General features: G+C 45.1%; 2 protein-coding genes across 2 annotated transcripts in view; both read left to right on the top strand.

Annotated features, from left to right (window-relative positions):
- Window positions 1–15,876, top strand: part of LOC121716106 (chemokine-like receptor 1) — a 965,204-nt gene that overhangs the window by 659,143 nt on the left and 290,185 nt on the right. The window lies entirely within an intron of this gene.
- LOC121716097 (TBC1 domain family member 10A-like) overlaps window positions 1–15,876 on the top strand; it is a 47,444-nt gene that overhangs the window by 23,514 nt on the left and 8,054 nt on the right. The window contains exons 2-6 of the mRNA XM_042102292.1: window positions 11,802–11,901; window positions 12,388–12,495; window positions 13,210–13,316; window positions 14,657–14,771; window positions 15,365–15,430. Of these exons, the coding sequence (XP_041958226.1) occupies window positions 11,802–11,901; window positions 12,388–12,495; window positions 13,210–13,316; window positions 14,657–14,771; window positions 15,365–15,430 (496 nt within the window). The remainder of the gene's footprint in view (window positions 1–11,801; window positions 11,902–12,387; window positions 12,496–13,209; window positions 13,317–14,656; window positions 14,772–15,364; window positions 15,431–15,876) is intronic.

The following is a 15,876-nucleotide window of genomic DNA, read 5'->3' as shown; positions in this document are numbered from 1 at the left end:
AACGGAAAGCAACTGCGGAGCATCAATGCAAAAATATTTATTTATAAAAATATAAGAAAAAGTATTATAGAACAAAAACTAAGGCTGCAACAAAAGTCCAAAACGAAAGGCCTCGAACACAGGCCCAGGCAATCCCCAGCCTTTTCTCGGACTCTCACTCCGAGAGCAGGCAGGAGCGATGGAGACAGAACTGCTGGAACGCGTGGCATGGCAGCGGCAACCCCAACCAAAATCCCGAAAGTGAGTGAGCGGAGTAAGCGAGCTCCCGGATGACGTCAGCCGGCACCTTTTATAGGCCGGCCCAGCAATTAACACAACAAAACACATACAGGACAGACCAAAGCAAACAAACACTGAAAAAACATACAGGGACGTAACAAGTGACAGGGCAGGGGCTGAGCCTGTGCTTCTGTGTGCATGGCAAGGTGCTCTATGAGAGTGAGTGTGCAAATAAGTGTAAATTAATAAATAAATAAAATCAAATAAATGTATAAGTGCAACAGTGCAAGAATAAAATCTAGAGATCAGCATTTAAAAATATGGACATATAAGAGAATAATCTAGAGATCAGCATTTAAAAACATGGACATATAAGAGAATAATCTAGAGATCAGCATTTAAAAACATGGACATATAAGAGACTAATCTAGAGATCAGCATTTAAAAACATGGACATATAAGAGAATAATCTAGAGATCAGCATTTAAAAACATGGACATATAAGAGAATAATCTAGAGATCAGCATTTAAAAACATGGACATATAAGAGACTAATCTAGAGATCAGCATTTAAAAACATGGACATATAAGAGAATAATCTAGAGATCAGCATTTAAAAACATGGACATATAAGAGAATAATCTAGAGATCAGCATTTAAAAACATGGACATATAAGAGAATAATCTAGAGATCAGCATTTAAAAACATGGACATATAAGAGAATAATCTAGAGATCAGCATTTAAAAACATGGACATATAAGAGACTAATCTAGAGATCAGCATTTAAAAACATGGACATATAAGAGAATAATCTAGAGATCAGCATTTAAAAACATGGACATATAAGAGACTAATGTAGAGATCAGCATTTAAAAACATGGACATATAAGAGACTAATCTAGAGATCAGCATTTAAAAACATGGACATATAAGAGACTAATGTAGCCAAAGTAATAGGGGTGTCACCATTCTCCAAATCCAAGTATTAAATATAAAGTGTTAAGTATTAGGTATTAAGTACGGCTACAATCCAGGCTGTGGGAGGAAGGGAGGGGTATTAGGTATTAAGTACGGCTACAATCCAGGCTGTGGGAGGAAGGGAGGGGTTAAGCTTGTGCTAATAGCATGTAAACAGTGTAGCAGTAAAACAGTAGGCAAGTGGACAGTCAGTACACAAACATGGAGAAGGTGGAGAGGCAGACAGACTAAGCAGAGAAGTCTATCTCTCCTCTTCCCTTTAGTGAAGCATTGAACAGTTCAATGGCCCTGGGGACAAATGACTTCCTCAGTCTGTCAGTTGTGCATGACAGTGAGCGAAGTCTCCAGCTGATCAAGCTCTTCTGCTTTGTAATAGTGCTGTGACGGCAGAGCCAGCTTTCCTTACCAGCCTATCTAGTCGCCCAGCATCCTTCTTCTTTGTGCTTCCTCCCCAGCATACCACAGCATAGAAGAGGACGCTGGCAACAACACACTGGTAAAACATCCTGAGGAGCTTACTGCAGACATTGAAGGACCGCAGCCTCCTCAGGAAGTACAGCCTGCTCTGCCCTTTCTTGTAGAGTGCGTCAGTGTTGGCTGACCAGTCCAGTTTATTGTCCAGGTGTAAGCCCAGATACTTGTAGGTGCTTACCACCTCCATATTGACCCCATCAATGGAGACTCTGAATGATGATGGTTATTGCGGGACTCTGAATGTCTCTAGTTATTGTGGGGACTCTGGATGATGATGATGATGGTTATTGTGACTGTTATTGTGGGGACTCTGGATGATGATGATGGTTAATGTGATGGTTATTGTGGGGACTCTGGATGATGATGATGGTTATTGTGACGGTTATTGTGGGGACTCTGGATGATGATGACTGTTATTGTGGGGACTCTGGATGATGATGATGGTTATTGTGGGGACTCTGGATGATGATGACGGTTATTGTGGGGACTCTGGATGATGATGATGATGATGGTTATTGTGGGGACTCTGGATGATGATGATGGTTATTGTTGGGACTCTGGATGATGATCGTTATTGTGGGGACTCTAAATGACTCTAGTTATTGTGGGGCAGTTTGTAATAACTAGCCAGGCTAGGCTTGTGGATTGGCTTGTGTCCTCAGGAAGTGGCTCCGGTCGGGTTGGGTGGTGGTTTTGTGGAAGTGGCCCCTGTTTCACGGTTGGTGCATAAAAAAGAGCAAAACTTCCGTTTGGGCTCAGAGATTCCACTGCATGTGGAACCAAAGGCACAGTGTGGCTCTGGGCCCGCAGGCACAAGACAGGAAGACGGATGTGTGTGTGTGTGTGTGTGTGTATGCGTGCGTGTGAGGGCGCGTACGTGTGTGTGGGCTCGTACGTGTGTGTGGGCGCGTACGTGTGTGTGTGTGTGTGTGTGTGTGTGTGAGTTATTGTTGCACGATATATCGACCACCGATAAAATATCGGCCGATATGGTCATTTTTTTACACATCAGTATCGTTCCGATGTCAAAATAGGGCCGATGTGAACAGGCCGATAATCATTCCTGTGTATTTGACGTGTGTGTGTGTGTAGCGATCCAAGCGTGTTATCTGTCTACACTGAATCCGTTAAATATGCCCTTCTATTGCATCATATTTCTTATTTAAAATAGCAGAGCAAAAAGACTGACAGAAAGAAGACACTGGGCATCTGACAAAAGTTCTTTCAAAATGTTGCGTTGTATCGCGCTGCTCGCGTCGCTTGCAGTCAAGTTGATGGCTGGCTTGCATGTCATGTCACGCCTAGCACTACATCTCTCGTGGTAGGCTAAATATAACTGTGTATCAGGCAGAATGTAGTTATATGGTCGTAATAGGAATTTAATAGGGCTGTAACGATATGCGATTCGAAACTGAAATCACAACACTCATATCCACAAACCTGTGTCGCGGTGTGAAAAGGCAGAACCGACACACCCTTTCTAGTGTTCACGCAGTGCTTTGCAGCTTACGCGGCCAGATAAGCAACACACATGTCCCGCTTTACTTGGCGGTAGCCTACGTTGCTTTCATTGTAGACTTTACCAAACAGTATAAACCCCCTCTCTTTGCCCCGCTCTCTCTCTCACTCACTCACTCACTCACTCACTCACTCACTCAATGGACACGCGCGACTCGGCCAACGCAATCCAAATAAAACATTACAATCGTGAAAGCAAGGACTCATAGAAGACGACTAGCTAAATTGCTATTAAATCTGCTTAGCAACATTAGCATGCTGCACATATTTGTTTAAAACTCTTGGTTTCAAGTTGACTGATCATCTCAATATTTCTCAAAAGTGCCTGTACCAAGGAGAACAAGTATTACCTTGAAACTTAAACACACATGGGGAAACTGTACAGTCCAATCAGTAGACTATGATAAGCTAGCCAACTATGCTACTTTGTTCAGGCTTTAACCACACAGCTGAATTAAAGAGGGAGAGTTGTAATATAAATAGTAGGCCTATAGTGTGCCATACCTATAGGCTAATCTGCATAAAGTGCTGTCATAAATATCAGACATTCAGTATTCTCTCTTTTTATATCAGGATATAAAATAATACAGATATATTCTATTATATTGTAATCCTCTGGTGTTCTAAGGTAGGCTATTGAAATATTATTTAAAAAAATGCATTTTGGAAAGTAGCTCTTTATTTGATTATCATTAAAAATGTGTTTTCTATACAGATATATCGACATCGGTAAATATCGGTATCGGCCATAACAGCAATATTAATATCGGTCATCGGTATCGGCCACAATTTTCACATCGGTGCATCACTAGTATGAGTGTGTGGGTGTGTACGTGTGTGTGTGTGTGTGTGTGTGTGTGCGTACGTGTGTGTGCAGTGTTTCCCACATAATTGAATTGTATTTGTGGTGGCAGGTTTGCAGAATTAACTTGAATGCAACAGTTTTTAACAAATTAGCGCAGCGTGGTTATGATGCTAACCAGCTTTAAGCACAATTTAGTACAACCAAGAAAATCATTGTGTGGTGGTCAATGTTGATATTGTGGTGGGCCGCCACAAATAAGTCAATGTATGGGAAACACTGGTGTGTGTGCGTGCGTGTGTGCGCGAGTCGGATATAGAGATGGTGTGGTGTGTGGGGACAAGAGAGGGTGAGAGAACTGGAGAAAGATTGTGAGGCGGGTAAAGAGTCACCTGTAAACTCTTTGGCTCAAGGGCCTCACTGGGTCTATTGGGCCTCACTGGGCCTCACTGGGTCTGTTGGTCTCAAGGGCCTCACTGGGTCTGTTGGTCTCAAGGGCCTCACTGGGTCTTGAATATTGAGTGTGTGGCGGGCCGTAGTTTGGCCACCCCTGCTGTAAGGTGTGTGTGTGCACAGGGTCCAACGGCAAAAGCAACAGATGTGTGACTGACTGCTCTATACTTCAGTGGGTCAAAGGTCAAAGTGTGAAAGAAAATACAGTGGGCATCGTTTTCAAATGGCCACTTCAGTCGCGCATTACGAGGCGTGAAGCTGCGTGAAGCTTTAGTACCACTTTCAGCCACTGTGCGTCGCTCTGCCACTGTACATCGCTGTCAGGAGCCTGACTGCCGCCCCTTCTGAAAAAGCAGGAGGCTAGGCTACCTTTAAACGTAATTGTTACCGAGAGGAATCCCAGCCTACGAATGCAATAACAAAATAAATCGTAATTAAACATTACCTCGATTAAGGCTACTTGGGTATGGCTTAAGGCTTGACGATATGAGCCTGTTGCATTTAGTTAGATGTCCGAGTAACGCATAATGTTTGAAAACCACTGGCTCGTAATCACAATAATTTAACACACAACAGTTGGATAGCCTACTTCATTATGTCCCCATGCCTACATGTTTGTGAGTAGCATAGAGATCGTTAAAAACAATAAAGTATGGCTCTCCGTTTGGGACATCGAAAACTTATATTTTTAATAGACTACCGTCGAAGATACTGACTAGCAAAAGCCTCGGGATAACACGTTATCTCCACTATCATCAGTCATGCCCCTTGATCAAAGTGGGGAATGAAATAAAAGTTTGAGAACCACTGGCTTAACAAGTTACCTGCAGTCCAGAACACAGAATCTGTTGCAATATTCTGATGATCGGCGATGATATCGGCAAATGTTTGTTTTCCAAAGTAAGAATTTCACTTCACCATTCACCTTCGACAATGAATAGCTCATTACACTTGTTACTGTTAAACGTAGGCCTACCTGGTATCATTACAAACATTATTCTGTGTCCTAAACTGACATATTTTATGGCATTGTGTCATGTAAGTTCGTTGCAAACGAAGAAAGAAATGTCACGCCGTTAAACTTAAATAGGTTAACATCACTCTAAGTTCGCCTTCAAGCAAGGAAAACGATGATTTGAAGACATCTGTTTCGTTGGAAGGGCAAGGGGTAGCAACAGGGCAACACAGAGACAGGCCCGATGGCAGGGCTGTTATGAGAGTATTAAAATATGGGATATTCTACGGGAAAACATTAAAACAGCAAGACAGCGGGGGAAAGTTAAAATACGTGATAAACACGGAAAAAGTTGGCATGCATTGTTTCGGTCCCCGTGCACAGGGATTATTTGTCATATTATTAATCACGTGATTATTTGTGAAATTGTGCAAACAGGTGCAACACATTTGAAAAGGAAGGACTGGTAGAATGCAAGCTCACGGGAAAGATTGATTTAAGAACGTTATCACAGTGTGTGGCTGTGGCGCGAGCGGAAGACAGCGACAATTGCCAGGGGAGGGTCATGTCTTTTTTAACAATTCTGTCGGAGGGTCATTTAACAATTTCTAGCAGGCAAGAGAGTGTCATGCAACTTGCAACTGAAGCACTCAAAATTCCTCCGGTGGCCCCTTCAATAAAAAAAGAAACGAACAGTCCCTAGATTGCTGCTGGGCTATATGTCTTGGTTCATGTCTGTTAACAACTCATTGCCGTCAAACGCATAGCCTATCTCGCGGTTGCACCCATTACAAACAAACATGCAATGTGAACGTCTGGGATTGGGGAGAGCACTAAATGCTCTACTGAATAAGCACAAAGTCAAACATTTAAATGAAAAACACTCTTTAATAATCAAAAAATAAACCGCTAATGCGGGGTGGGTGTGTGTGTGTGTGTGTGTGTGTTTGGGGTGGGTGTTGGGGAAGGGATCCAAAGTGAGAGTTGCGCTGACTGGTGTTTCCTGTTTCCTGACACAGGGGGCCTACTGTAGCAGAACACACACACACACACGCACACACACACTCACACACACATACTGACTCATCACACACTCAACATGCACACAACATGCAAACACACACACACAACCCCAAATCAGAAAATGTTGGGATGTTGTGTAAAATGCAAATAAAAACAGAATTTGATCATCTGCAAATTTCGTAAACTCGTATTTACCTGCAAAAAGGCCCCAGACAAACATATAAAATGAAAAGGACATATGACTATTTCAAAAAGGAGGAATATTTTACAGCTAATTAGGGTAACTAGCAACATGACTTGGTATGAAGAGCATCCCAGGGCGGCAGAGTCTCTTAGAAGTAAAGATGCAGAGGTATTCATCACTCTGTGTGGACAAATGATGGAACAATATAATTGTAATGCTTCTTAACATGACATTGGGATGTTGAGTTCATCATCTACAGGACATAATATTGTTAAAATATTCAGAGAATCCACAGAAATGTTTAGGATAGAGCTGAAAAACAATATTGGATGGCCGTGGTCTTTCGGACCTCAGATGGCACTGCATTAAAACTAGACCTGTTTCTGTAATGGAAATCATTGTATGGGCTCAGGAAAACCTCTGATTGTCTATGAGCACAGTTTGTTTCTCAGTTCACATGCTAGTGTAAACTTTACCATGTAAAAGGAAAACAGTTATAAAAGGTGATGCAAAAAACACCGCCGTCTTTTCTGGGCCTGAGCTTGTGACGGAATGAGGTAAAGTGAAAAAGGTCCTGTGGTGAGACCAATCAATATTTTCTTTTTGGAAATCATGGACTCCTCTGGGCTAAAGAGTAGAGGACCTATCCAACTATGGGCATCTATGACGGTGTGGAGGTGCATTAGTGCCTACAGCATGGGCATCTATGACTGTGTGGAGGGGCATTAGTGCAGCATGGGCATCTATGATGGTGTGGAGGTGCATTAGTGCAGCATGGGCATCTATGACTGTGTGGAGGGGCATTAGTGTCTACAGCATGGGCATCTATGACGGTGTGGAGGGGCATTAGTGCAGCATGGGCTTCTATGATGGTGTGGAGGTGCATTAGTGCAGCATGGGCATCTATGACTGTGTGGAGGGGCATTAGTGCAGCATGGGCATCTATGATGGTGTGGAGGAGCATTAGTGTCTACAGCATGGGCATCTATGACAGTGTGTTGGTGCATTAGTGTCTACAGCATGGGCATCTATGACAGTGTGGAGGGGCATTAGTGCAGCATGGGCATCTATGACTGTGGAGGGGCATTAGTGTCTACAGCATGGGCATCTATGACAGTGTGGAGGAGCATTAGTGTCTACAGCATGGGCATCTATGACAGTGTGGAGGTGCATTAGTGTCTACGGCATGGGCATCTATGACAGTGTGGAGGGGCATTAGTGCAGCATGGGCATCTATGACAGTGTGGAGGTGCATTAGTGCAGCATGGGCATCTATGAATATGAATATTTTATGAAAACAATGCCATAATGAATTCTGCTCATAAACAGTATTTCTCCAGTATTTCTAAAGGAAGGGTCCAGGTGCTAAAATAGCCTGTCTGCAGTCCAGGAGAAAAAAAAGTTCAATTTTAACACTTTTATTTTAAACCTTCCTCTGATTTTAAGCAGCTCAGTTATCAATCAAGGCAAATGGGAAAAGTAAATGTCAACACAACTGTTCCAGTCTCGTAGACGCTAGGTACGCAGGAAAGGTAGCGAAGGGAGAGAGCAGTGACCCCACCCGGTCGTGACCCCGGGCCTCCGGGGCACTAACTGTACATACACACCGCCGCAGACTTGCACTTCCAAAGAAGCTCGGGTCGCCCTGTCAAGGACGCTTGTCATATTTGGCCACTCTGACGTGGCAGCATTCTACGTTCGATCATGTTCTATCTTACTACTTCATTTAAAGGCCGTCTATTCCGATTGGTTGTTGGTCGCTGAACCGCGTCATAGCTCATTACGAAAGTTGACCAACTTTCAACTCTCTGCTTGACGCTCAAGTCGCTCAAGACGCCCAAAACGCAACGCCGACGGATTTGCCACTTCTTGCAGCTGAGAGAAGCTTCCATTGCAAATGAGAGTATACTCAACTGTAGTGACCCCAAAGAGCCAGGCTTGTAAGTATGGCAGTCAGAGTATACTCAACTGTAGTGACCCCAAAGAGCCAGGCTTGTAAGTATGGCAGTCAGAGTATACTCAACTGTAGTGACCCCAAAGAGCCAGGCTTGTAAGTATGGCAGTCAGAGTATACTCAACTGTAGTGACCCCAAAGAGCCAGGCCCGTTGGTATGGCAGTCAGAGTATACTTAACCATAGTGACCCCAAAGAGCCAGGCTTGTAAGTATGGCAGTCAGAGCGCATACTCAACTGTAGTGACCCCAAAGAGCCAGGCTTGTAAGTATGGCAGTCAGAGCGCATACTCAACTGTAGTGACCCCAAAGAGCCAGGCCCATTGGCATGGCAGTCAGAGCGCATACTCAACTGTAGTGACGGTACTCCATCACACTGCCCTCCCCTTCGGGAAGCTTGCCCACGCACTTCACGCACACTGTGTCCCTTGTGCAACCAGCCGTACTTCTCCCATCCCAGGGTGCCCCACACATGCTTCACCAATCTCTGGGGCTTCTCACACTGGGGTCAACCAATCCTGGGGGTCCCTCATACGGCTCACACACTGGGCAAGCTTCCGATGACCTCACGGCAAGTCATCCCACTTCTGACACCATATGTAGCGAAGGGAGAGAGCAGTGACCCCACCCGGTCTTGAACCCGGGCCTGGCTCTTTGGCGTTGCGGTCAAGCGAGTGTGTGTGTGTGTGTGTGTGTGTGTGTGTGTGTGTGTGTACGTGTGTGTGTGTGTGTGCACGAGTGTGTGTGTGTATGCATGAGTGTGCCATTGTCCCAAATGTCACAACGTAAGCAGAGAAGCAGGAAACGCACGTGAGACTTCAGAATCTTATCGGGACGCAGAATTCTTTGAAGCACCCCAACACAGTTGGCAACACGCTCGTTGCACTGCAAAAAACGCAATAACCGCACCGTAATTTCTTGCTTTCCAACCGCGGTAAGAAAACATCCATACCGTCCCAGCACACACACACACACACACACACACACTTGTGCACACACACACACACTTGTGCACACACACACTCGTGCACACACACACACACACACACACATGCACACAGACACACACTCGTACACACACACACACACACACACTCGTGCACAGCAGCCCAATCACTCTCTGTCTGTCTTTCTTCCTCATAACAGGGTGTTTCCCAAGCTGATGACATCATAATTGCAAAGAGCTATCTTTGTGTGTGTGTGTGTGTGTATGTGTATGTGTGTGTTTGTATCTATGTGTGTGTGCGTATTTTTGTGTTTGTATCTGTGTGTGTGTGTGTGTGCGTATTTGCATGTGTGTGTGTATTTGTGTGTGTGTGTTTGTGTGCGTATTTGTGTGTGTGTATGTGTGCGCACGTGCATTTGTTTCTGTGTATCTGTGTGTGTGTGCGTGTTTGTATCTATGTGTGTGTGTGTGTGTGCGTATTTGCATGTGTGTGTGTGTTTGTGTGTGTGTGTGTGCACACGCGCATTTGTTTCTGTGTGTTTGTGTATCTGTGTGTGTGCGTATTTGTGTGTGTGTGCGTATTTGTGTGTGTGCGTATTTGTGTGTGTGTGTGTGTGTGTGCGTATTTGTGTGTGTGTGCGTATTTGTGTGTGTGTGTGTGTGTGTATTTGTGTGTGCACACTTGCGTGTGCGTGCTTTGGGTGGAACTCCAAACCAGAGTGGTTATGACAGCAGGGGTTACTTAGTGAGGCTGGCTAAATGGCTGTTATATTTGTACATCCAGGTCTATTTCAACACACACACACACACACACACACGCAAATGACAGGGCTGTTTCCCTTGAAGCCCAACCACAGAGCTGCGGATTACAGTGGTGCAGTAACGAGTGATCTCATATCAAAGAGCGTCTGGGTGGGAAAACCTCTCTCTCTCTATCTCTCTCTCTCTCTCTCTCTCTCTCTCTCTGTCTCTCAATTTAATTCAAGAATACTTTATTGGCATGACAAGCTCACTTATATTGCCAAAGCAGTTATACAATAAATCTGAACACATACATGTCAGTAGATTTTCATAAGAATAAAATAAATAGGTAAAAGTAAAATAAAATGCAGTGTGTGTGTGTGAACTGTTTGGTTTGCTTGTCTGGGTTGGGAGCATACGTGCATTGTACGGTTTTGACGGCATGCGTAACCAAAGTCCTTTTAGGCAAGTCCCTCCACTCGGCGGCCATATTGCAGCGCTTGTTGGGCTCTTATCAGGCATCAGACACAGAGAGACAGGCAATAGTCATCTCACGACTCGACTACTGCAATGCCCTCCTGACAGGTCTCCCAGCCTGCACAGTGAAACCACTTCAGATGATCCAGAACGCGGCGGCGCGCCTGGTCTTCAACCAACCCAAAAGGGCACATGTTACCCCGCTGCTTATCCAGCTACACTGGCTACCTATGGCGGCCCGCATCAAATTCAAGTCTCTAACGCTTGCCTACAAAGTAGTCTCCGGTTCTGCTCCCACCTACTTGAATGCCCTCATACAGACTTACACTACCTCCAGACTGCTGCGCTCCTCTGACGAACGACGTCTAGCTCTACCACCGGTACGCTCAAGCCAATCCAAACTTTTCTCATCTGTTGTTCCTCGTTGGTGGAACACACTGCCAGTTCCTACAAGGGCAGGGACATCCTTTTCCACTTTCAAAAAACTCCTGAAGACCCAGCTCTTTAGAGAACATCTACTCTCATAGCAACACTTACAACAAGTCTTACTGATCCTAGCACTCACCAGCCGTTTTAAACTGACAAGTAACTGTTAAAAACAGCACTCACCGACGCACTTATTCTTACTGTACTCTAATGTTTTTTTTTTTTTTAAAACTGTCCTAAAATTGTGAGAATTGTTCTAAAACTTACTGTTTACCATGTTGTTAGTCGCTTTGGTTAAAAAGCGTCAGCCAAATGTAATGTAATGTAATGTAATCTCTTCGGCAGAAATGCGCGTGCGTAAGGCTTCACAACACCAATCTTGCTCCAGCGGCGAGTTCACAACACATGACTGGCACGATGTCTTCACAACACACCATATGATTGGCTCATTGTATTCACATCTCGACGTTTTGCCGAGGAAGGGGTGGGATATGTGTAGACAACGGCCATATTGGCATTACAAACTAGCCCCATGCATTTCTATGGAGGATTTTTTGAGTGCTGTGTCTCCTCATTAGAAAGTCTCTAGCGTAATGTAGCCTCGCGTGTGACCTCGCCCGTTTTTGACCTCTGACCCCTCCGTCTCCATAGCGCCCAGGACGTGCCCCCGGAGGTGCTGAGGCAGAGGGAGGTGAAGTGGCTGGACATGCTCAACCACTGGGACCGCTGGCTCTTCAAGAGGCACAAGAAGGTACTCCCTCTCTCTTTATCTATCTATCTATCTATCTATCTCTCTCTCTCTCTCTCTCTCTCTCCCCCTCTTTATCTCTCTCTCTCCCTCTCTCCCTCTATCTCTCTCTTTATTTTTCTCCCTCTCTATCTATCTATCACTCTCTAGCTCTCTCTTTATCTCTCTCTCTCTCTCTATCTATCTATCTATCTATCTATCTATCTATCCCTCTCTCTCTCCCTCTGTCTTTCTTTATTTCTTTATTTCTTTATCTCTCTCTCTTTCTTTCAAAAAGGTTGAAACCTCACTCTCTCCTCTGTCTCTCTTTTCTCTGTGTTATCTCCTCCTGTACTCCTGTACATTCTAAACTCTAAGCTTGTATTCAGTTCAGGCCATTAAAGGGCTCTCTTTCTCTTCCCCCCCCCCCCCCCTCCCACACACACACACACACACACACACACACACACACACACTCACACACGCACACACTGTGTGACACACTCCCAGGTGAGGTTGCGCTGTCAGAAGGGCATCCCCCCCTCGTTGCGTGGCAGGGCGTGGCTCTACCTGTCGGGTGGCAAAGTGAAGAAAGAGCAGAACAAGGGCAAGTTCAAGGTGAGACACACACACACACACATATATACACACATGTACACACACACACATGTACACACACACATGTACACACACACACACACACACACACCACCTTAAGCTGATCAGGCTTTTTTTTTCAGGAAGGATCTGTATGAACTGAGATTCGAAATCAATTAATTTCATACCCCCGATCGATATATTAAGATAACTACATTTGGCTAAGAAAGGTTTCCCTGATGAAAATCACTGTGGTGTTGAGGTTTTACATTTGTTGAGAAGGTATTAAAAAAGGTACTAAAAGGTATTTCACTTTAGGATTTCTGTACATACCCTGTACTGGCTTCCCCCCACACACACACACACACACACACACACACACACACACACACACACAGGGGAGAGAGAAACTGTTGCTCTCTTTCTCTGAGTGCACACACTCATGTCTTTTGTTTAACCTTGCAGTGTTTGGAGTTGAACCATTTTTCAGCGTTTCTAATCTGCTGTGTATGATTTAGTGTTTAGACCAGATGTCCTCTGTCTCACACTGTGTGTGTGTGTGTCGTTGTGCGTGTGTGCATGCATGCACGTGTGTGTGCGTGTGCGTGCGTGTGTATGTGCGTGTGCGTGCGTGTGTGTGCGTGTGCGTGCGTGCGTGTGCGTGTATGCGTGTGTGTGTGTGTGTGTGTGTATGCGTGTGTGTATGCGTGTGTGTGTGTGTGTTGTAACACTCAGGAGCTTGACAGCATGCAGGGAGACCCCAAGTGGATGGACGTCATTGAGAGAGACTTGCACCGGCAGTTCCCCTTCCACGAGATGTTCGTTTCACGAGGAGGTCATGGGTGAGTGTGTGTCTCTGTGTCTGTGTGTGTGTGTGTGTGTCTGTGTGCTGCAGTGAGGCTGCAGTGATTCCAGTATCCCAACTGAAAGGCCGGGTCTCAGCAATCGCTGCGGTGTGCTATCTCCTCCTCCTCCTCCGCTTTTCGCGCTAATAATCAACAAAGAATGAATTACATGCTCCAAAGAAAAAGCTAATTAAAACCCTTCACTGGGCAGCTCAAAATATTTATGCTAGGTCCACTTTCAGACTAGTTGTAAAAACTTGCGAAAGGACTGTGTTTGACGTTGGTCTGTGCTCGCTGAGTGCCTTTTAGTTATGAAAACTTTCAAACATCATGTTTAAGAGTGTGTCCATGAGAGGACCAGGTGGGGCTGATACATGCTGCGTCACCGATTTTGATGAAACTTGGCCAGTTTGAAGGGTCCACCTAAAAACTCAAAAAGCCAAAATTGTATAACATTTGAAACAACCCAGGGAGAGTTAGGGCCCCCTCCTTGTTTTAGGCCAAAAAACTTCAAAAAACGGCCCAAAATTGCATACAATGTTGACATCCCTCCTGCTGTCAGACTTAAACACAGCAAAGTAGCAATCCATGCCATCAAAGGTCCATCCAATGTTAGTTTAAAACTGAGTTACAAGGCGACGGGTGTCAGTCCAGGACTGCATGTGTCCAACTTCTCTCTAGATCACTCTTGCATACTCACTATGTCTCATCATGTTCTCTCTAGATCACTCTTGCATACTCACTATGTCTCATCACGTTCTCTCTAGATCACTCTTGCATACTCACTATGTCTCATCACGTTCTCTCTCTCTAGATCACTCTTGCATACTCATTATGTCTCATCACGTTCTCTCTCTCTAGATCACTCTTGCATACTCACTATGTCTCATGTTCTCTCTAGATCACTCTTGCATACTCACTATGTCTCATGTTCTCTCTAGATCACTCTTGCATACTCACTATGTCTCATGTTCTCTCTAGATCACTCTTGCATAAAATCTATTTGTGGGAGATTCTATTTTGCACGCTCCAGGGATGTCTGCTCGTTCTTGTGCACTTTAAAGTAACTAATCTTTCTGGTGCACTTCGTGAAAATGCGTTGGCAGGTCTGTGTGTGTGTGTACTGTACAACTGGGTGTATGTGTGTAAAATACTGGCAGTAAATAATCCACTCCAATCCAAGCCATAATCCCGCTGAAGAAGGGTGACGTGGGCCAGTTAAACACGTTTAAAAAAACACTGCAAGTCCTTTATTCTTAAATTTCCATTATTGGCAGCAAATACAGGCACTGAGTTGAAGGTGATTTAGTGTGTGTGTGTGTGTGTGTGTGTTGCAGGCAGCAGGATCTGCTGCGTGTGTTGAAGGCCTACACGCTGTATCGTCCAGACGAGGGCTACTGCCAGGCTCAGGCTCCCATCGCTGCAGTGCTGCTGATGCACATGCCAGCAGAGGTCAGTCACGCTCACACACGCTCACACACACACCACCACACACTCACGCCACATGCCAGCAGAGGTCAGTCACGCTCACGGCCCACACCACCACACACTCACGCCACATGCCAGCAGAGGTCAGTCACGCTCACACACGCTCTCACACACACACACACACACACACCACATGCCCACAGAGGTCAGTCACACTCACACTCACGCCCCACACCACCACACACTCACACCACCACACTCACACCACCACCACACACTCACACTCACACCCACGCCACATGCCAGCAGAGGTCAGTCACACTCACACACACACTCACACTCACACTCACACTCACACTCACACTCACACACACACACACACACATGCCAGCAGAGGTCAGTCACGCTCACACTCACGCCCCACACACTCACACCCACGCCACATGCCAGCAGAGGTCAGTCACACACTCACTCACGCCCCCTGCAGGACAAACTCCACAACAGCACCCATTACCATGTTACTGAAGATCAGTGTTAAACAGCAGCCATTATCATTACCATATTAGTGTTAAACACTGCTTAATTCCTCCTTTGTGTGTGTGTGCGTGTGTGTACAGGAGGCTTTCTGGTGCCTGGTCCAGATCTGTGAGCGGTACCTGCCAGGTTACTACAGCGCTGGACTGGTGAGACCCCTCTAGAACCTCCCCACTAGAACCTCTACTACTCTACCCACTAGAACCTCTACTGTTCTCCCCACTAGAACATCTACTACTCTCCCCAGTAGAACCTATACTACTCTCCCCACTAGAACCTCTACTGTTCTCCCCACTAGAACCTCTACTATTCTCCCCACTAGAACCTCTACTACTCCCCCCACTAGAACCTCTTCTGTTCCCCCTACTAGAACCTCTACTACTCCCCCTAGTAGAAAAGTTCCCTACCACGTTTATCAATTTTCGGTTTCCAATTAGTTTGTTGGGATTTATTAGCGACAATAAATTAGGAGATAGACCAAGACAAGATCTTTTATATGCTGGAATTATCAAGAACTACCATGCAAACTTTAAAAAAAGTTCTTGCCTGTTTTGTTCACACATTGTATTTAAATAAATATTCATGTCTCGAGAAT

This window comes from Alosa sapidissima, chromosome 8 (assembly GCF_018492685.1).
Source record: "Alosa sapidissima isolate fAloSap1 chromosome 8, fAloSap1.pri, whole genome shotgun sequence".
NCBI lineage: Eukaryota > Metazoa > Chordata > Actinopteri > Clupeiformes > Clupeidae > Alosa > Alosa sapidissima.
The sequence above is the reverse complement of the archived record's forward strand: the minus strand, read 5'-3'. Positions and strand labels throughout refer to the sequence as shown.